Source organism: Bos javanicus, chromosome 22 (genome assembly GCF_032452875.1).
Source record: "Bos javanicus breed banteng chromosome 22, ARS-OSU_banteng_1.0, whole genome shotgun sequence".
Taxonomy (NCBI): Eukaryota; Metazoa; Chordata; class Mammalia; order Artiodactyla; family Bovidae; genus Bos; species Bos javanicus.
This window is the reverse complement of record NC_083889.1, coordinates 56,842,143-56,863,946: the sequence shown is the minus strand read 5'-3', so window position 1 is coordinate 56,863,946 and position 21,804 is coordinate 56,842,143. Positions and strand designations below refer to the sequence as shown.

Here is a 21,804-nt window from a genome sequence, read left to right as displayed (position 1 = left end):
TAACTATAGTTCAACAGATTCAGTCCTGACTAGATTTTAGTGAGTCTCCCTTTGGAAACATGTTTTTCTAATACTTGACCAACAGATGACCTGTTTTCTCTTCTGCTTTTATCAGAAGAACCAACCTTGAACTAGTTTGACCATGATGAGAAAGAGGGCTTGAATCTCCAGCTAAGGTGGCAGAAGAAATGACCAGTCCAGATGAGGGCATGATTCTGTCATCTTTCTTGTCACCTGATATCTCAGGACTGGATTAAACAAGCTATCTAAACCAGACGTGGCCCATGCAAGAGAAAATGAAGTTTGTAAAAGTATAAATGAACATTTTCTAAAGCCCTTTGTTGGTCTGAATTTGGAAATTTGCTGTGAGACCTCCTAGCTTATTATAAAGACATGTGCATGTAAAGATGCATATTAGAATGCTTTCAACCTCTTGAAAGCCAAGGCTATCAATGGGAGTATCACCAAGACGTCAACCGCAGAAGCATTGAATTTGGTTTGTAGTATTGTCTAAGTTGACAACACAATGAAACTATCTTTTCTTAAAGAAACAAATGACACTCTGAGGAATCCATTTTTTAATCCTTTTAAACATTAGTAAGTTGTATTAAAAATAGTAAGTTATATTACATTTATAAGTTATACATATATTAACAAATTATAAATTACATATGTAATGGTTCAGTGCCTGTCATGGAATGAGTGCCTAAAAATTATTAGCTACTGTTAAACTGTGGGTCTTCCCTGGTGGCTCAGTGGTAAAGAACCCGCCTGTCAGTGCAGGAGACATGAGTTCAACCCTTGGATCAGGAAGATCCCTGGAGGAGGAAATGCCAACCCACTGCAGGGCTTTTGCCTGGGGAATCCCATGGGCAGAAGAACCTGGTGGGCAACAGTCCATGGGGTCACGAGAGTCAGACACAACTTAGTGACTGAATAGCAACAAACCACAACAGGAAGCTACGCTTCTGCTAGTGGGACCCAGACTCTTTCTTCCTTGATACCAGTGAAGGAAAAGAAATGAATTGATGGAATCTATCTTTTAAATGCTTGAGTCACGGTTGTCTGTGGACTGTCATCTGTTGGTCAAGTATTAAAAATAGTTTCTGATTTTCCTTTATTTTACTTGAAACCACATTAAATTTTCTCTACTTTTCCAGGTTAGTATATGATAAATCCTTTTAAGAGGACTGAGAAACAGGCAGGGAATGTATTTCCTCCTTCTTAGGTGAAATCATGGGAAAATGTTGCTTAATTTTTACCTTTATCAAAGTAAAATTTGCACAGAGTTTTGGAAGTCAGATCATACAAAGCTTTTAATGAAGAATCGCAATCTTTAGTCCATACCCAGTCCCTACTCCTCAGAGGCAATGATTTTTAACTTTTAAAAACATTTCTCCTGGCTTTTACTACTGTGTCTTAAGAAAACATGCTTATACTGCTATTTTAAAATTGTATCCATCATTACCCACTGACTTACTGTGATAGATAAGAATTTATTTAGCCCTTTGCCACCACGGTCCCTTTCCCAAAACACACACTTCTCCTTCCTCCCAACTTCACAGTGTGTTGATTCATAATTTTAGGTGAAATCAGATATCTGTGCTCACCTTTGAAAGTGTTGCTTACGGTTGAGCCAGAAAGTATGCTGCAGTTCTGCCTCTGACCCTGAATAGCTGTTTGTTTTTCTGGAGTTTATTATTATTATTATCTTTGCTCACATGTTGTTCTTTTTCTACACAGCTGTCACTAATTCATCCTCAAACTCTCCCTCAAAGTGGGCATTTGGATGTGTCAGGCATTGGGTTGCTCAGGGGATCCCTCTGTCCTCCTCTGTCCCCCTGTTCCTTTCTCTGTGTCTAGGAACAGGTTCTGTTCGGGCTCTGGCGTCCTGGGCCTTCCTTCCACCTCTCCACTGGTTTCCATCCCTTGCTTCCTGGATCTTTGGTTTCCTTTTTGTTCTGGTGTGGAACTCTAGGAAAGAGGTGAGTCTTTTTGAGGCCTTGTATTTCTGAAAATGTCTTTTTTCTCCTCTTACACTTGAGTGACGGTTTGGCTGAGTATAAAATTCTAAATTGGAAATCTTTTTTTTTTTTTTCTTTGAAATTTGAAAACACTGCTTTTTTGATTTTCTAGCTTCCAGTGTTGCTCTTGAACAGGCCAGTGGCATTCTGATTCCTGGCCCTTTATATGGGACTTTTTTTTCCCATCTGGAATCTTTTAGGAGAGTCTCTGTAAAAGGAGCATTCGTCTTTACTGTGATTCCTTTCTGTGTGGTTTAAGTTCTCTCTTGTGTTTGCTGTTGTTTCAACCAGCATAAATCCTTGCCCTTAGTCACTCTAAAGTCACAAAAAACCTGAGGAGTAACTTAATGTTTTTCAAGTACATGTGGTAAAGTACAAATATACAGAGGGTGATAACAATCCATTTAGAAAATGAAATTCCAAAATTATAAACCCCAACAACATAGCTTAGACCGTTTCACAAACCCTATTCCATCAAACAGTAAACTCTGTGAACATTGTAGGCCGTGCCCCTCCCCCCACCTGCTTTTGTATATTCTCATGAATTATTAGCATATAATTCTAAGAAGTCCTGCAGCAAACCCATTTAAACTGGCTTCATGTAGCGTTTCCTAAGTTTATTTGCCCACCAGATTTTTTTTGTTTTTAATTATTCTGAAAGGAACATCATTAACATATGTGTAACACAGTTGGGGACATGCCAGATAAGATGTAGCCTTTCCTGGCTGCAGAAGAGCAATTAAGCATTGGAATGAGTAACCAGGAGAGGCTGTGGACTCTCCTTTTGCAGAGGCCTTTAAAACGGGACATCTGTTTTAGGCGTAGTCCTGTTTGAACAATAGGACTTCGCTGCTGTTTCTTCCTCTTCCTGTCCCCTAGTGGTAGCGTTGGGGAGCTTTTAGCCCACCTGTTACATGATTCTAGTACTCTGGTGACAAAAATTACCTCTGCCACCCATAATTATATTTATAGAGAACTCAGTGGCCCCATGCTGGATGCTTTACATGTATTATTTAACTGAATCTTCAATAGCAACTCCGTGAGATTGGCAGTATGATTGTTTACAGACTAGGGATAATTAGGTATAAAGAAATCACAAAATGACAAGCAGGAGGGCAGTATTCAAACCCAGGGCCTCTGACTTACTACTGGCTCTCCATCTGCAGATGTTAATGTCCAGAACAGCAGCCCCTTCAACAAACAAACATATAAAATGCATACATTTATGATATGAAAACTTAGACTGGTATGATGCTCACATTATCAGATTTTTCCCTAAACCTTTTGATGAATTCAGAGTTTATGGTTTTTCTTAGAAACAAATTCTACTCCCAGTTTTTTTTTTTATTCTAATTTGTCATCCAGCACATGGCTTCTTGCATGAGATTTTTTTCCTTCATGAGTTTGATGTCATTCCTGTGTAGGAGTCAAGACTAAAATGTTCAGATCTGTAGATATTGGTGTAGATTAAAAAGTCCCCTTTTCAACGTGTTTACACACAGTAACAACTTCCTAATGCAGTGCGGAGGATGCTAGAGAAGAACACGGAAAACCTGGATTCTCACGGGCTCAGCCTCTAGCTCTAGACTCATGAGCAAATCACTTGGCCTGCTTTTCTTCATCTGTCAGATGAGGAGCTTAGATGATCTCCAAAAGGCCCTTTCTGCTCTAATGTTTTCAAGATGATTCTTGTCTCTGGATATCACCTATTGTAACAGGAGAGGATTTAGGAAATTCACAGGTCACTGCAAAGTGATTTGAATAGATCAATAAGGAGGGTGGCTGGGTGAATTACATGGACTCTGTTGCAGAGGGAGAGGGTGGGAAGATTTGGGAGAATGGCATTGAAACATGTATAATATCATGTATGAAACGAGTTGCCAGTCCAGGTTCGATGCATGATACTGGATGCTTGGGGCTAGTGCACTGGGACGACCCAGAGGGATGGTATGGGGAGGGAGGAGGGAGGAAGGTTCAGGATGGGGAACACATGTATACCTGTGGCGGATTCACTTTGATATTTGGCAAAACTAATACAATTTGTAAAGTTTAAAAAAAAAAAAAAAAGAGTACCATGACCCTGAACTGAAAAAAATGAGATTGGAAAAAAAAAAAAACACACACCAGTGACCAAATGTCTCTCTGAGGTCACTTCCAACAAGACTCCTAAGTTTTAGACCATCTAGGAAAGGCTCTCTCCTGCACCCACTCTTGTTGCTCAGCTTAACCAGTTGTTCCAGTGAAACCTCTATTGGAGACTTATTCACCCTTTACAGGACACCCCTTTGAACCTGGCACATCATAGGTGTTCAATGAGGGTTCATTGAAATTAATTGTTATTCGATATAGAACTAGAAGATCCAAGAAGAGATTTGTTTTCCTAACCAGTACTAAGTTAGGAAGTCACATGTGCAGGCTAGGCTCTGGAGTTTTAGACCATCTGGGTTGATAACCCAGCTCTGCTCCTTAATAACTGGTACAGGCTGTGGAGTGTTAGACCATCTGTGTTCATTCATAATCCAGCTCTGCTTGTTAGTAACTGGGTGGTCTTGGGCAAGTTATTTCCATATCTGTGCCTTGGTTTCCTCTTCTTTAAAGAGATTTACAAGTATATCTACTTCACAGGACGTTGTGAGCATTAAATAAGATGATATTTGGCAAAACACTCAGCAAAAATTTAGGGTTCTATTAATACTCAGTTCAGTCACTCAGTTGTGTCCGACTCATTGCAACCCCATGGACTGCAGCATGCCAGGCTTCAGCTAATGTAATTATTAAGGCAAGAGAGATAGTTGGATAGCACCGCGAATTCAATGGACATGAACTTGGGCAAACTCCAGGAGATAGTGAGGGACAGGGGGTGTGGCGTGCATGGTCCATGGCTTTGCAAAGAGTCAGATATGACTTAGCAACTGAACAACAGTTATTAGGGAGATGCAGCATTTCCCTGGATATTCTAGAAGTTTTTCTTTACTTTTCATAGGAGACAGCGTAAAACCTGACAGACTGTGTAGTTCTAGTGCTCGACTTGTCATTTAAAATCTTTTCTGACCCACTTCTGTACTCCCAAACAGTGATGCCTCTCTGGTAAGAGAAGTTGCTTTACTTTGCATCACATGTGTCTTTGCGTGAAATACACTGTACTTTGACACATTGTGAAAAAATCTGCTCATGAACTATGGCAGAGTTTAAAGCCAGGGTTGATGGTCTGAGATAAACAGCCAGGGTTGATGGTCTGTCCTACCCCACAACATCTGCCCCAGGACTGCCGTCTGCTTGAAACACACCTACGGTTGTGAAATTAAGGGATGTGCCGAACGCAGTGCACTCCTGTCACCCGGCTGGAAAGTGCAGACACTGTTCCTTATCCCTGAGAAGGGCTGCCGTTCATGCACGTGGTTTGCACATGTGTTCTTCTGTGGGTAATTGCACTAGGTAACAAAAAATACCTACTCGCCTTACAGCTTGCAGAAACAGTAGCTTATGTTTTCTAGAGACAAAATTAGAAGCAGGCTCCCTGGACCCATCTCTTAAGTCAAAATAAAATAAAACATCTAGGGAACCACTGTGCCTCCCAGTAACTGTGGCCGGTGGAGTACTGTTGTTTAGGTCAAGGTGTCCCAGGATGAGAGGACAGGGAGAGGGAAGGAAGTATGTGTCAGACACTTTGTTTTCATAGAGATGAAGAAGCTAACAGTTTTCTTTCTTACTTTGTCCTTTCTGTGTAGGAAAAAAAAAGTTAATAGGACCCTAATCTTTCTGCTGCAATTATCAAAAGAGAAAAACTGAGTATGCATTGTTGAGAGGAGGGGGTACAGCTTAAACTGTATTTTATTTATGATACTGAAGGCTACATTTTTTCCTGGGGAGCTTCAGTCTTAGCAAAACTAAACCACTGAGAAAGTATCTTTATTTTTTCCATTTTCCACAGAGAAATGAATACTTGTTCTGGCCTTCCCTATAAAATATGATCATTGAGTTGGCAAGCATTTAGTAAACAAGGTCTAAAGGGAAAACGGAATAATAAGACACTGTCCTTTGCTCCAAAAACTGGAAATCTAACAGCGGAGATATTTGTTTAAATAATTATACCGGAATGAAAGAGGTGTACTCAGTGCTGTGGGAACACGGAGAAGGGAGGATATTTTTTTAAGTTGGAGAATTCATGGAAGGTTTCATGGAGCAAGTAGCGTGCAGATCAGTGTGGGATTTTCCCCTCTCCTGTGGGAAAGACAGACGGGCGTCGTGATGTGTGACCGTGAGGAATGGGAGGAGTCCAAGGAGTCCCAGAAACGGCGTGAACAGAGATGAGTGGACTGAAGAGTGCAGAGTGTCTGCCTGGGCACACAGTGTGAGGCGCCCAAGCATGTGACTGCTGAGGACGGGGGTGAGGTCAGGGAGCCCAAGTGGAAAATGACACCGAAGAAGTCAGACTGTCGGGGCGCTTGCATGACAGATGAAGACTTTTAAATTTATTGCACGTCGATCGGTGCTTCCCCTGCTTTTGCAGCAGATTGCCCTTAGGAGATGAGGACAACAAATTTAGCGATCTTGGAAGAGGAAGGGATGTATCGGTGGAGCACAAGGGGCGTTTAGGGCAAGGAAATGTAGGACCCTGTGGTGGTGGATCCGGGACGTCATACATTCGTCAGAGCCATAGAATGGTCAACACAGAAGAGAGAACCCGACTGTAAGCTGTGGGTTTTAGTTAGTGATGTATCACTGTCGGTTCATCAGTTTTGTAACAAGCAATACCACACTAATGCAAGGATTAATAACAGGGGAAATGCCAATTACTAATAGGGGAAACTGTGTGTTTCAGGGTTTGGCGGGGAGGGAGAAAGGGGAAGGGGTATAGGAGAACTTTCTGCTCAATATTTAAGTAAACCTAAAGCTGCTTTCTAAAATAAAGTCTATTCTCTTGGGGACTTCCCTGGCAGTCCAGGGGTGAAGACTTCACCTTCCAATGCAGGGGGCGCGAGTTCAATCCCCTGGTCCGAGAGCTAAGATCCCACATGCCTTGTGGCCAGAAAACCAAGACATGAAACAGAAGCAGTATTGTAACACATTCAATAGAGACTTAGAAAATGGTCCATATTAAAAAAGCTTAAAAAAATCAGTCTGTTTAAAAAAAATTAGTGTTCTTCTAGCTGTGAAATGTACTACGAGTATAAAGTTGTTTAGGAGTTTCAGAGTCATATCTTTAAAATCAGATGAATTTTTCATTCTATTTATTTACACATAAATAGCTATTTTATCATTAAAATTTTCCGCAAAGCTTTTCAGTAAAACCAATGACCCTTAGGGATATGATTCCTGTGTTGAGAAGCCCGACGTTGGTTGGCAGGCGGTCACTGAGGTCATATGTTAAAAGTGAAACAAAATTAAACCAGTAAAATGATGAGCAAACAACTTTTCTTGCAACCCAGACATGTTTTGCATCCCTATTTTTATTTCCCAGTATTGATATGGCAGCATATGCACTACCTTTAGCTTGGTCAACCTTTACTTTGGTGTTCAGAAGCACTTTGCAGTCAGCATACTGAGAAACCAGTTGATAAACCCACAATTGTGGATATTGCAGGTGAGACAAGAGAGGTGTCTTTTCATAGGAAAGTGATTTATTCTCAGAAAAAATGGCTGGAGAAAAATAAAATAAGCAGACTGAGGAGAGAGGCAAAGTAAATGACGTGTCCTGGGTTAGGTAGATTTAGGTGACGTTCGGAACAAAAGATACAGTTTGATGGAGGCCCCTGTCACCAAGAGCGCACACTGCTTTCTGGATGTCATTGAGACCCAGTGTGAGGTCCGAACTGTCAGCAGCGTAGGGTTTGTACCGTAACACAGATAACGTCAGATTGTTTGCATCCTTATTCATGCAGATAGATATCCAGGCGTGCGGACCCACACACTGCCTGAGGAGCCCTTGTGGAGCCACTGAAGCACATCCACAGCGCTCCCCTCCTTATTTGTGTTTTCCAGGCACTTTGTTTTTCTTACGAAGACCACAGCTAGAATCTTTAACCTCTTGCAAGAGTCAGCCTGTGACAGCTGCATTCTTTAGCTCTCTCCTTGCTGGGAAAAAGCAAGAAGCCCATTCCCAGATACCCTTAGGAGAGTCATCCCACTGTAAGGAGAACAGGGCTGTCTGTAGGACGTTGGCGTGGGTCCGCTGTACAGGCTGACACTGCTAGAGGGTCCTCGACCATGATGTCCAGGTAATGGGTGACTTCCTTCAGTTAGTTCAGCAACCTGGATGGCACTAGGAAGGTGGTTGTGTTTGCTTCTCTCCTCGTGATCACCTAGGTGACATCTTGACCGGAGACTCTTTCTGTTCCCTTTCTGTGTGTCTTCATGAGACTGCCCAGTCCTCAGGGCTAACGTCACAGCTGGTCTTTTCTTTGTTTCAGAAATTACCATGGTTGACACAGAGATGCCGTTTTGGCCCACCAACTTTGGGATCAGCTCCGTGGACCTTTCTATGATGGATGACCACTCCCATGCCTTTGACATCAAGCCCTTCACCACCGTTGACTTCTCCAGCATTTCCACTCCGCACTATGAGGACATTCCGTTCCCAAGAGCTGACCCGATGGTTGCAGATTATAAGTATGACCTGAAGCTCCAAGAGTACCAAAGTATGAGGTTTATTTCACTTTTCAGACTGTTGAGACTAGAATTGGACTAAGCTCTCGTCCACAGTAGGGTAAATGCTCCCAGGACTAATGGCTGTGGTGAAGACATTTACCATTCATTTATTCATCCACTTGTCCATGAAATACTAAGTGTTTATAACTGACCAAGGGCTTCCCAGGTGGCTCAGATGGTAAAGAATCTGCCTGCAATGTAGAAGACCTGGATTCTATCCTTGATTCCCCTGGAGAAAGGAATGGCTACCTACTTACTCCCTTGTTCTTATCTGGAAAATTCCACAGACAGAGGAGTCTGGCAGGCTAAAGTTCTTGGGAAAAAGTGTCAGACACAACTGAGTGACTGATACTTCCACTTCCCAGGTGGCTCAGTGGTAAAGAATCTGGCTGCAGTGCAGGAGATGTGGGTTTGATACCTGGGTCGGGAAGATCCCCTGGAGGAGGAAATGGCAACCCACTCCAGAATTCTTGCCATGGAGAATCCCATGGACAGAGGAGCCTGGTGGGCTCAGTCCAGGGGTTGAAAAGAGTACATGACTGTGTGACTGAGCTGACACACACATGTAACTGACCAACACGGCAGGTCGTGTGTGAACACCCTGGATCATCTTTCCTTTTTCCTCCCTCCCGTCCTCTCTTTGTTTTCTTCTTCCCTTTTCAGGGACAGTCTCCAGCATGATTACAGTGCTAGCTGTATCTCAGGCTAAATGTCCATCCCCCTATCCCCCCAAATTTTGATTCATTGCTTCTACTTTTAAGTAGATAAGTAACAGTTTATTACCTCCTTTAACTTATCGCTAAATCACTATTACTTTAATGCAACTTTCCTAATTCTGCAGTTTGAGCAGCTTACACTGAAACCTATTTTTCAGCACAAATTTGAATGTTGACATTGTAGACTATTGATAAATCTCCATGCCATTAATGCAGTTCACATCAAGAAAAACTAAAACTGCACTTTTCAAGATAAGATAAATTTCTGTGATGCTATTTCCTTGATTTTTATCTCTTTGCTGATATGCTGGCTTTCCAGAGCAACCACTGTGTAATTGGCAGCCATTACTTGACAAGAAGTAAGAACTTCCTGTATTTCTAGTTTTTTTTTTTTTTTAAGATAAATTATATACTTGGTTATATTTACATGTGTGATTTCAGTTGAAGCCTAATATGGAAATTTAATAGGCTTGATCCTGACCAGCGGGAAGATAGTGCTTACTTTCCAAAGTGTCTCTCTCTATCAAAGATCATTTTACAAACCATCTTTTCTGACTCAATATTGATGAGAACCTGGTCTCTTACTTTTCACGTACCCTCAAGCTGGGCATACCATTTCCTTCTCAGTTCCTTTTGTGTTTCCTTTGCAAGAGTGGTTTAAAAACACTTCTAAAATGCAATATTTAAGTTTAAATGTATAATTTAATATTGTCATGAATGCCAAATACAGCCCATAGAAAAATAACCTTCATGATTTCAGATATTATATATTTTCTGTGGGAACTTTAGTATCATGAGGTACTGGAGGGTCATAGAACCATAAACTTACTTCCCTTCCCAATTTGTTTTCACAGGTTAGGCCCAGAGGTTGTGACTTGCATGGGATTACAAAGCCCACTTTTTCCTGTGTCCTTTTCATGTTCCATAGTGCATCTAACCTAAATAATAAAATATGGTAATAAGGTGTGCTATAACGACATGCCCTGCTGCCTGTTTAGCATTGTTTTTCCTGTGATGATTGTCTGCTCCTGTTTTTCTGTACACAGGTGCAATCAAAGTGGAGCCTGTATCCCCACCTTATTATTCTGAAAAGACTCAGCTGTACAGTAAGCCTCATGAAGAGCCTTCCAACTCCCTCATGGCCATTGAATGCCGGGTCTGTGGGGATAAAGCGTCAGGGTTCCACTATGGAGTTCATGCTTGTGAAGGATGCAAGGTAAAAAAAAAAAAAAAGATCATTTTTGAAATAATTTGCTGAAAAGGTACCTAGGTTTTCATTTCGTGTTGCAAACAGACGGCAAAGAATTGAGACAAAGCTATCAAACTTTTAAATATCTTTGGTAAAACCCATCCTTTAGATGATATAATACTTGAAAACCTAAGAAAATCGTTAAAAAGCAAGGCTACTGTGCCTCACTTCATTTTTTCCGAATTGGTCCTGTGCAGCACTGATCTAATTCCACCTTTGCATTTTGCAGATTACAAAAAAAGAAATTGCTTGCTCAAGGTAACATGGCATGACAGTCACGGGCTGACCCCAAACAGAACGCAGATCTCCTGAATCTTCTAATGCTTTTTCTTTCCACTATACTGTGTAATATTCTGTATATGTAGATAGATGGATAACCTTCATTTGAGCCTTACCACACTCCTATAAGGTTGAGCTTATTTATGGCCACTTTGCAGGTGTGGAAATCTTGTGTCACTGAGATTTCCCCCACGGTCATCCATTGTAAGTGGCACATCGATACACCTTCTGACTCCTAAACCGATGCTGTATGTTTCCTTATTCAGCATCAGTGTGAGCCATGTGTTATGGTTAGGCAAAGAGATACAGCTGTTTTGGAAAAGAGATACCCTTTCTCTTCACCTCCTTTCTTTGTGAAAAAGGCTATTTTGGAAAGTTCTTTTAGTAATATTCTGCCCAACTATTGAGAAAATGTTAATCTACTCATGTTTTAAAATGTAGTCTTTTAAAAGAATTAATTCTAATAGGCTCCATGAATAAAATAGTAATCGAATAGTATTATATACTCTAGGGCTCAGAATAAATTGTGGATAAATATTTACCTTATACAATAATGCTGCTTGTATAAGATCAGGTTCAATCATCAGTAGGGCTTTTTGTTCAGAATGAAGATATGTGACAGCAGTTAAGTAGGTTGGAAGATCTGTGTTCCTAACTGGACCATGAGCCAAAAAAGGAAGTTAATATTTACTGAATTTTGCTATACACCAGATATTGTGTAAGATGCCTTTGTCTATATTATATTTTTAACCATATCCTGCCTAAGTTTCCACATCTATAACATGATGGTATTGATTTAGATGATCACTAAAGCCTCTCCAATCCAAAAGTTTATTTTTCTAAAGGCAACCTAATAAAGTGAAAGAGACAAGTTAGTGGTTACGTGGCCACTTGTCCATGGTCTCTAACCAATCACATGAGGATTTCAGCCTCAGTCACTCATGTATAAAATAATTCAGCTAGAGTAGCTCGCCAAAGGGCTTCTGATTCATCTCTGAGTCTAAAATTCCAAAATGACTCCTGGCAAGAGATGCTTTCATTTAAAACATGAAAACTCATTCATTCAATGATTGAAACCAAACTAAAATATCTGTAACCTTATAGGAAATCATTATGTTCTCAAGGAATAGTAAGAACCTGTCATTTTACTCAGTTAGATTTATGTAATTTTGAGGAAATTGTGGCTAAATTCTTAGAAGTACTTGAAGAAATCATCTAGTTTTGATTATCTTGGTAATTTATGTTGATAAATAAAGTATGGTTGGTTAAGTTTCCACAGTATAATATTGTTTTTTATGGGCTGGTAAAGCAGTTAGAAAACAAGAAGTTTTAAGCAAATAGTTTCATTGTGATTCTATTCATCAGATATTTGTGGAGAGTTAACATTTCTGAGAACAGCTAAAAATTGAATGGTGATTTAAGGACTAACCAATCAACCAAAAATTGAAAAGACAGATATTGTCAGCAGTTGCATATAGTGTTAAAGCTAAGTTCTAAGGGCATAAAAACTTAGAAGATCAAAGCAAACAAAGAAGAAAAGCAGCAAAAAGAAGAGAAAAGAGGGAGGAGAACACTCAGGTGCCCTCTGGTTACAAACAGAAATGTTCTAAGGCAGAGACGGAGAATTAACACTTAAAACCTGATGAATCCAGAGGAGTCCTTCACCTACCAGAGACAGACAAGCAAGAGAAGTAGAAGAAAATTCACAGTATTGTATAGTAACCTCCAGTAACTTGTAAACCATCCAAAATAAAGATTACAGACTTCCTATGAAAGGAAATCAACCCTGAATATTCATTAGAAGGACTGATACTGAAGCTGAAGCTCCCTCCACTACTTTGGCCACCTGATGGGAAGAGACAACTCATGGGAAAGGACCCTGATGCTGGGAAAGATTGAAGAGAAAAGGAGAAGGGGAAGCAGAGGATGAGATGGTTGGACAGCATCACCGACTTAGTGGGCATGAATCTGAGCAAACTGAGAGATAGTGAAGGACAGGGGAGCCTGCCACACTGCAGTCAGTGGGGCTGCAAAGTGTTGAACACGACTTAGTGACTGAACAGCAGCAACAAGAAGACGAAAATACAAAGAAGGTTATGCCAACCTTAGAAGGGGGAATAGGCATCTGCCCATTTTAAAGATAAGAATAAGAAAAATGTTAGAGGAATAATATAATTTGGCTTCTCCAAGTATGTCAGCAGTTCTCAAAGTGTGGTTTGGGGATGGGGTCCCTACGACCTTTTCCAGATACCCATGAGGTTGATACTGTTTTCATAATAATATTAATTTGTTGTTTGCCTTGTTCACTCTCATTCTCTCAGGAATGGAAGTGGAGTGTTCTAGAAGCTACATGACACCGAATGGTCGCATAGTTCTAATGCCTGATGGAATGTGACCTGAATGTTCTTGTACCTAATAATGTCTCAGGTTTTATTTCTAATCTAATCAACATCAATAGGTATAGCTCACATAAATTAAAACTGTTTAGAAACCTCAACGTTTTGGGGTGAGTAAAGGGGGACTGAGACCAGAACTATTGTTATAGGCTGAAGACATGCTTACTCATTCTTCAGTGCTTTGGAGTTAAACAGAATTGCTGCCACACTCTGAATGCCATCGTTAGACCAGTTAGACCAGTGCCCATCAGTAATCAAAGGTACCACCTTAATGGGACTTCCTTGGTGGTCCAGCGATTAAGAATCCACCTGCCAATGCAGGAGACATGGGTTCAGTCCCTGGTCTGGGAACTAAGATCCCACATGCCCCAGGGCAAGTAAGCCTCTGCACCACAGCTGCTGAGCCCACATACCCTAGAGCCTGTGCTCCACAGCAAGAGAGGCCACTGCAGTGAGAAGCCCACACAGCATAACTAGAGAGGAACCCCTGCTTGCTGCAACCAGAGGAAGGCGGTGTGCCACAGTGAAGACCCAGCACAGCCATAAATAAATTTTAAAAAGATACAGCCTTAGCTCACCAACAATACTCAGTGAAAGTGAAATTAACACACATGTTAGACTGCGTTAAAAGAAGGTGTTTTGGCAATTTAACATTTGTCATTTCAGTAGAATGTGGGATACACCCATAATTAAAATACAGTTGACCACAAACCTACAAACTAATTTACAATAGAAAAAAAAAATAGCTATATTGCTCAAGATGGCTGTCGGTAGATCTTCTTAAACATATCTACATGCCAGTGGAACAGGTTTATTTGACCCTTGCCAAAGTTCAGACAGAAAAAAATGTTTGGATTACAGGAAAACAGTGATAGATTCTTCAGTTACTAATATTACTGACATAGGTAATATATAATCTGTAACTAATGAAAGATTCATACACTTTAGAACTTGCAAAGCTGACATTGATTGCTTATAAATTGGACATTTATTTTTTTCCCTAATAGGTTTCATAATATTTTTGTGTCTGTAGTGAAAGATAATTCTAGAACCATAGACTTAGTAAAGATACAAGGAAACACTACCATACAATACTGTATAATCTATTTTTATATTTCTATGTATTTTTGTATTCCTACCTCAGGAAGAGTTTTTAGTATATTCCCATGCACCAGTGACAGCTCATTGATTCAGCCTCTGTGGGCCATATCATGTTAAAGCTGACTTCAGATCTGACACAGGGCATTTAATCTCATTGTAAAATTTAAATACCACTCAGGTCTCATTGTACCTGAAGTTTTATTACTAATAAAGCAATGAAGGAGAGGTTGGAGAAAATGTTTTAAGGAAGAAATAAGCAGGCTTTATGTTCTCACAAGCAAGTGTGAAGATTTTATAATAAAAATATACACAAAGCAATTTATGGTGACTGATGCATCTCCATCACACCAGTTCATAGACTTCATGGTGATCAGAACTCTGAACTGTTGAAATGGCACTTCATTTTTGGACACTGACATAATAAAAATGAGTGTTTCTTTCTTGGCAATGAAGAAAATTTGGGGGGAGCCTGCTTCATTCGTCAAGTAAAGAAATAATTTTTACAAAAAACACTAAATGAGAGCCTTGTATCTTCCTCTCTAGGTTTCTTGAAAAAGTCAGATGACAATAAAATGGTTAGTTATCATGAACTTAGTCTTAAAAAAATTTTTTTAAGTAAAAGCAGTTCCAAGCTTGTACTGGGGTTTGTATACATTTAGTTCAAGATTTTATGTGTATGGTCAGTGCATATATGATATACAGAATGATGATCCTTTAACATTGGAATCATTACAAAAAATGTGATACTCTTTGAAAGACATCATAGGGGTCAAAACAAAAAACAAATCACATTATAAACGTTAAACTTAAAAAACATAGTTATTTTATTAAAAAGTCTTCATCTCCAACCATGCCAAAAAAGGTGAGTACTCTGGGACCTGTCAGATAGCCAAGCAGCATTTTCAACTAGTAGTATTGGGTTTTAAAAGTGAAGCTCAGAGAAGCAGCCAAAGATATCATGAAATATATATGACCCAATGGCAAAAATCAAAGCAAGATTTCTCAACAGTATTTAACAGTGGCAACAGTTCTGTACTTTAGCCTTCTGTGAATCAGTCAGGGGGAAAATGCCTTTTAAATATTCAAAGCATCTTAGAACCCTCTGAGAATTAAAGAGGTTTACCTTTCCACCATACCCTACACAGGACATATCCTTTGAGATAGTGCTGATATCACAAGAGGTAGGGAAAACTCTCCAAAACATTAGTAGCAAAACAAGCAAACAATCCTAGGTCTTGAACTGCAGCTTCAGGCACACTTGGAGGGGCAGAGTTTCCTCATGATAGATGCCCAGCTTCTGAGTTAAGCCAGAATTCCCAAGAGAGTCTGAAATAGTCATAAGTCAGTGGCACTCCTGACTTCCAAAAGAAGGATCTTCAAATTCTCTTTGGAGGAAGGAATTCCCAATTTTTACCCTGTAGGATTCTCACAGTTTAAGGTCAAGAAATGACTTCAAAGTAAAATATCAGCAAGCACATAAATAGGCAGCTAGCTTGATGACATGCATCAGAGGTAAACAAGTAAACAGGCTTCTCCACCCCTACCCAAGAATGCAGATATTGGAACTGCCTGGTCCAGAACGTGCAGCTGTGTGTGAGTTGTTTAAAGATAGAGGGCAGAATCACAGCAATGAATGAACAATAATAGACTATCAAGAATGACCAACAGCCTTGAAAATAAGTGAAACTTCTAAAAGTGAAAAATATGATCATTGAAATAAAAATTCTATGCAAGGGTTAAATAGCATACTGGACACAGCAAAAGAAAGGATTACCAAACTGAAAGATATGTGCAAAGAAGTTATTAAGAAAGAAACCAACAATGTTTTAAAGAACATATCCCACCTAGAATCTGCTAGAATTTGAAGCCTCTTTTACTTCTTGAAGGATTCATAGGATCTTTGAATATTAAAAATATGTCTTCTTTACTAATGAAGAGTAATATACAGAACTCTTCTCACTGATGAACTTTGGTGAGAAATGTTTGCTTTTCCTTACTTTTGCCATTGCATTTTTTTTTTCATCTTATTTGGCTCTTCTGATGTTTACCTTTGTGATCAACATTAATGGCAAGAAGATAAAAAATATAAAAGAGAAATTCAGAAATATGGAAGGCTTGAAAAGAAAGTCTTAACATCTAATTGGAATACAAGAACCAATGAACAAGTGAAACCATGATGCAGAAAACGTCCAAGAAGATAAAGAAATCCATGGCTAGACACACTACGGTAAAACTGCAGAGTACAAAAAACAAAGAGAATAAAGTGCAACCAAAGTCAGTTGACAGCAGACATCTCAACAGAAACAATGAAAGCATAGAGCCAATGGAATCCAGACTGTTAAGAGGAAAAACTGAGTACCCTGTGACTCTTTCAAGAATGAGAGCAAAATGAAAAGGTTTACATGTTAAAAAAATAAAAAGACTAAAATAATATTCTTCAAGGATAGTAAGCCATAGAGAGGAAAATCTCTTTGCAAAATCTATATGTAGTATGATACTACTTAATAAAGCCCTCAATCAAGCATACCTACAATGTATTATTTAGTTTATAGGCTGTATGGTAAAGCTGTGTTTTTTTAAAAGGTCAGGGAAATGATAAGCTCAAAATTAGGGTTATGATTATATTGTCAAGCAGCCACAGGAGCAACAGTTGGATAAGGGAAGAACACATAAGTGCATGCACATGGCTGGTTATGATTTTAAATCTTGAGTTGCATAATGGGCTCATGTGTGATAATTATCTTACTATGTTTTATAGTGAAAGTCACTCAGTCATGTCCGACTCTTTGTGACCCCATGGACTGTCACCCGCCAGGCTCCTCTGTCCATGGGATTCTCCAGGCCACAATACTGGAGTGGGTAGCCATTCCCTTCTTCAGGGGATCTTCCCTACCCAGGGGTAGAACCCAAGTCTCCCGCATTGCAGGTAGATTCTTTACCAGCTGAGCCAGCAGGGAAGCCCATTATGTTTTACAGTTACATGCATTTCCTACATGTTTGTAATTATTACATTTAATAAGATAGCTTCAAAACCTGAAAGGAAAAAAGTGTGCCAATGACCTTTTAATATCTCAGTCATAGTTTAGAATCTCAAAATATCAGAGATGGCCCAGGAAGGAAGTTAAATGACACATATTTATTCAACAAAATACTTTAATGGGGCACTATTGTTAGTGTCTGGGTTAAGGGTTAGCCCTGTCCCCAGGGAGCTCAGAATTATAGTTGAGCAGTGAGAGAGGGGCAGAAAATAAACATAAATAACTAAATTATGTGGCACATTAGGAAGTCATAACTGCTAATGGAGCGGGGAGATGGCAGGTAAGAGCAGAATAAAGCAGAGCAAGAATTGCCGATGAGGGGTGGGGACAGGGACAGGCCACAGTATTGAATAAGGTAGATAAGCCTCATTAAGACGTTGAAACGTTAACACAGCTTGAAAGCAGTGAGGGAAACAGGCAATTGTATATTTGGAGCATGAGCTTTCCACATGAGAGAAGGAAGATGAGAGTGCCTTCAGGGCTGGAGTTGTGACAGCTAAGATGGAGAAAGTTGCAGTGAGGTAAGCTTGTAGGGTATGACCAGGACTTCAGTGGTGGTCGTGCTGGGTTAGAGATAATGTTAGATTTCCAAGTGAAGTTGTCAAGTAAACAGCTGAACATACTTGTCTAGAGTTCAAGGTAGAAATCTGGAGAAAGTCAAAATGCATGTCAGTGGTAGAATCAATCCTAATTCAATGCTTTTTGTATTCAAACAGGGCCAGATAAATTTGAAAGAATTAAAAAGTGGGTTGCATGAGAATGAATGCAATAGAAATGAGTAGGAATATTCTCAACAACAACAAAATGGAGTTAGAAAACATTTCTCATTAGAATTTTTTCAGGTCTTTCAAAAATAAGCATAGCAGAATTCAGCCTCAAATTGACATGTTTGCTATTTTGAGATAGTGGTCAAGTTTCTGAGAACATATATATTACTTCTCCTGTTATTTTCTGTTATCTCTGTTTGTAGGCTACAGTGGTTATGGAACACTCTTTCAAATGCATAAATAAATGAAACCAATTTTGTAGGAAATTATGCAACATAGAGAATTCCAAAAAAAATTACCCACATGTGGATTTTTATTGGCCTTGCTCATGTTTTAGAATGAAATGACTCTAAGTTTGCCAAACTGCTTAGCACAATTATAAGGTTAGGGCATGCTGCTGGAATGATTTACAGAGAGACTGAACTGATTACATGGTGTTTTATTTGCATTACATTAAATCCAGAGCACTTCTTAGAGCTTGCTGAAATCCAGATGTGGGGCCAAGATGCACTGAATGACATCAGTGGGTTGTGGTCACTTAGAGCTAAAAAAGGGACACTGGAGATCCTCTGTTTCTTTAGTTTATAGCAGAGAAGACCGAGAGAGCTTAAGTGATTTGTCTAAAGTCACCACTGACGGAACGTGTCAAGAGCCTACAGTATCTAATACTCAGGCCAGTGTGGCTTTCAGCCATTGTCACAAACACTTAACACTTGCTTCTTTTCTCCCTCGCCCATATTCCTTTGTAGGGTTTCTTCCGGAGGACAATCAGATTGAAACTTATTTACGATAGGTGTGATCTTAACTGTCGGATCCACAAGAAAAGTAGAAATAAATGTCAGTACTGTCGGTTTCAGAAGTGCCTTGCTGTGGGGATGTCTCATAATGGTAAGTGAGCACTTTGTGCCCGCACTCGACGCTTCTCATCACGGCTGCTAGACCCGTAGACCCGAGGGCCGTGGCTGAAAACGTGTTCAGTTTTCCCACAGATCGCCAGATTTCAGAAGACTGCATGCCAATAAAGCATTTCTCAATTAGGTCAGAGTTGTTCGGCTTTAAGTGTGAATCCTTCTGTCTTGTAGTTGGGCATTTGCCACGATGGGAGAAAAGACTGGGAAGTCTGGGTGGTAATGAAAGTTACTGTGGTGTTCTGAAACACATGTAATGTGAGAGTTGTGATTAATTTTTTGTGTTGCTTTAATAGTTTTAAAAATAGAATTATATGTGTAAGTAGTTTCTACTTTTTTTTATTTTATAGGAGCTTAGTTGACTTACAAAGCTGGGTTAGTTTCAGGTGTACAGCAAGGTGACTCAGTCACACATATGCATTTATCCACTTTTTTTTTTTAAGATTCTTTTCTCACATAGGCCATTCAGAGTATTGAGCAAAGTTCCCTGTGCTATACAGCAGATTATTACTAGATATCTATTTTATAAACATTAGTTTCTACTTTAAATGTAAGAAAATTCTGATTTATGGATATGGAACTTTAGTGGTATATCAGACATAGATATACCTTTTTTTCTCTTTGCTATGCAGAAATGAGCAGAACCCTATCCTTGACTTTGTACAGCATACAATTTGTGGATTAAGCAAGTATTTTTAAAAGTTTCACAGAACTTCAATAGGAGAGTAAAACATTCTACTTTTTTGAACCTGTATCTTAAGTGAAGCTTATAATTAGGAGTGTCAGCTTAAGGGCAGGACTGTTAAAGACCCATGTTTTCATGAACTGTAGAACTAACTCAGTACAATCATGGGACATAGCCCTGTTTGAAGAAATAGCTCTTAATCGCCATTTGGCTTTCATTGGTTGACTGGCTCACAAAACAAGTTTTTGATGTAACTAGGTAGTATTATATTTGTCAAGTATTCATCAATTCTTTCAAAAGTTATTATGGGCTTAGAGATATATTGATAAAATGCCAAAGTAATCAAATTAAATCTGAAGTCTAATGTCATCGTATGCCCTATTTTTCTTTCTTTTACCTTTTCCTCTCTCAAAACTTATCTGGTAAGAAGATATGATGTTTGAAGTCAGCTGTCATCTATGAGGACTCAACAGCATCTGTGAAAATTAAATTTTTGTTCCATCATGCAGATTTTTTTTTTAACAGCAACAATCAAGATATTTGGGAATCACTAATTGAATAGGTCTTCTACCCTTTAAAAGTGGTTTACAAAATTATATTTGTATCGTTAATACGGGGTCATTTCCTCTAAAGGCAAGAATGTATTTTGAATAGTTCTACCAACTATATTAGACAGGATAGAAGTTTGGTCCAACTTTCCTAGCAATTGATTACATCTGCTGTCTATACAACTTCAGCCATTAATTGCAGGATAATTTGCTGGTTTAATTCTACCAATTTCCTTTTTATTTCAGACTTCGTAAAGCAAGGGTACATTTTCAGTTGAAGGATTACATTTTAGGTGATGTGATCATGTTGCAGTAAATTTATTTTATCTTTATGAAGGAATCTTTGACTTTGAGGTCATTGTTATAAATACCACTTAGGAAAAGATGCCAGTTTTGCTTTCAATTATATTTACTTTTTGTCCTTTAAAAATTGTCACTTTTCGTATTGAGGTACAATATATTTTCTGTTGCTTGCACACATTCATGTAAAATATATCCCCTATTGCTTGTTGTTTATAGGCAAATAATTTAAAATGCAACTTTTATAGTATTGATGGTATAATTTTCTCTTTCCAGAAAAGTCAAAGCTATCATAAGCATGATAATTAGGTCATCTTTTGCCTTCTTGTGACCATTAGCTTACTCTATTTAGAGAGAGGAGCAGCCTTGTAGAGAGTGTTCAGTTAATTCTTACAAAGGTGAAAAAGGAAAGAAATTAAATATCATGGTATCAAAGATCATACTTTAGCATTTACAGGATTGCAAACATGACTAAGAAAATCCCTTTTCAGGGTTTTTTTTTTTTTTTAATGGAAAAGGGCTGCACAGAAAACAGCTAGGTTTTCCCTATTCCATCCACTTTAGACAGAAGTTTTATTTTTCACAAATATTAAAAGTTAGTGAAACCTTAGCTTTACAGAATTAAGCATCTTTGGCTTAGACGGTAAAGAATCTGCCTGCAATGCGGGAGACCCGGGTCAGTCCCTGAGTCGGGAAGATCCCCTGGAGAAGGGAATGGCTACTGGCTCTGCCTGGTGAGCTACAGTCCATGGGGTTTGCAGAGTCAGACACAACTGAGCAACTAACACACTTTCACTCGCTTTACTGATTAGGATGTTGTAGTATATAAATGATGCCTTTTTTCTTTTATTAAAAAAAAAAGCTGACAACTTTCAAAATACCTTCTTGCTGCTAAGTCACTTCAGTCGTGTCCGACTCTGTGTGACCCCATAGACAGCAGCCCACCAGGCTCCCCCGTCCCTGGGATTCTCCAGGCAAGAACACTGGAGTGGGTTGCCATTTCCTTCTCCAATGCATGAAAGCGGAAAGTGAAAGTGAAGTAGTTCAGTCGTATCCGACTCTTAGTGACCCCATGGATTGCAGCCTACCAGGCTCCTCCATCCATGGGCGTTTCCAGGCAAGAGTACTGGAGTGGGGTGCCATTG

At 39.4% G+C, this 21,804-nt stretch overlaps 1 protein-coding gene across 16 annotated transcripts in view; it reads left to right on the top strand.

The window, feature by feature from the left end:
• Positions 1-21,804, top strand: part of LOC133235547 (peroxisome proliferator-activated receptor gamma) — a 215,160-nt gene that overhangs the window by 68,232 nt on the left and 125,124 nt on the right. For all 16 annotated transcript variants that reach the window (XR_009732588.1, XM_061397190.1, XM_061397186.1 and 13 more), the window contains 3 exons: positions 8,435-8,662; positions 10,435-10,604; positions 18,968-19,106. Coding sequence is in view for 15 of the 16 variants with exons in the window: in XM_061397181.1 (XP_061253165.1) it covers positions 8,435-8,662; positions 10,435-10,604; positions 18,968-19,106 (537 nt within the window). In the remaining variant the exon portion in view is untranslated. The remainder of the gene's footprint in view (positions 1-8,434; positions 8,663-10,434; positions 10,605-18,967; positions 19,107-21,804) is intronic.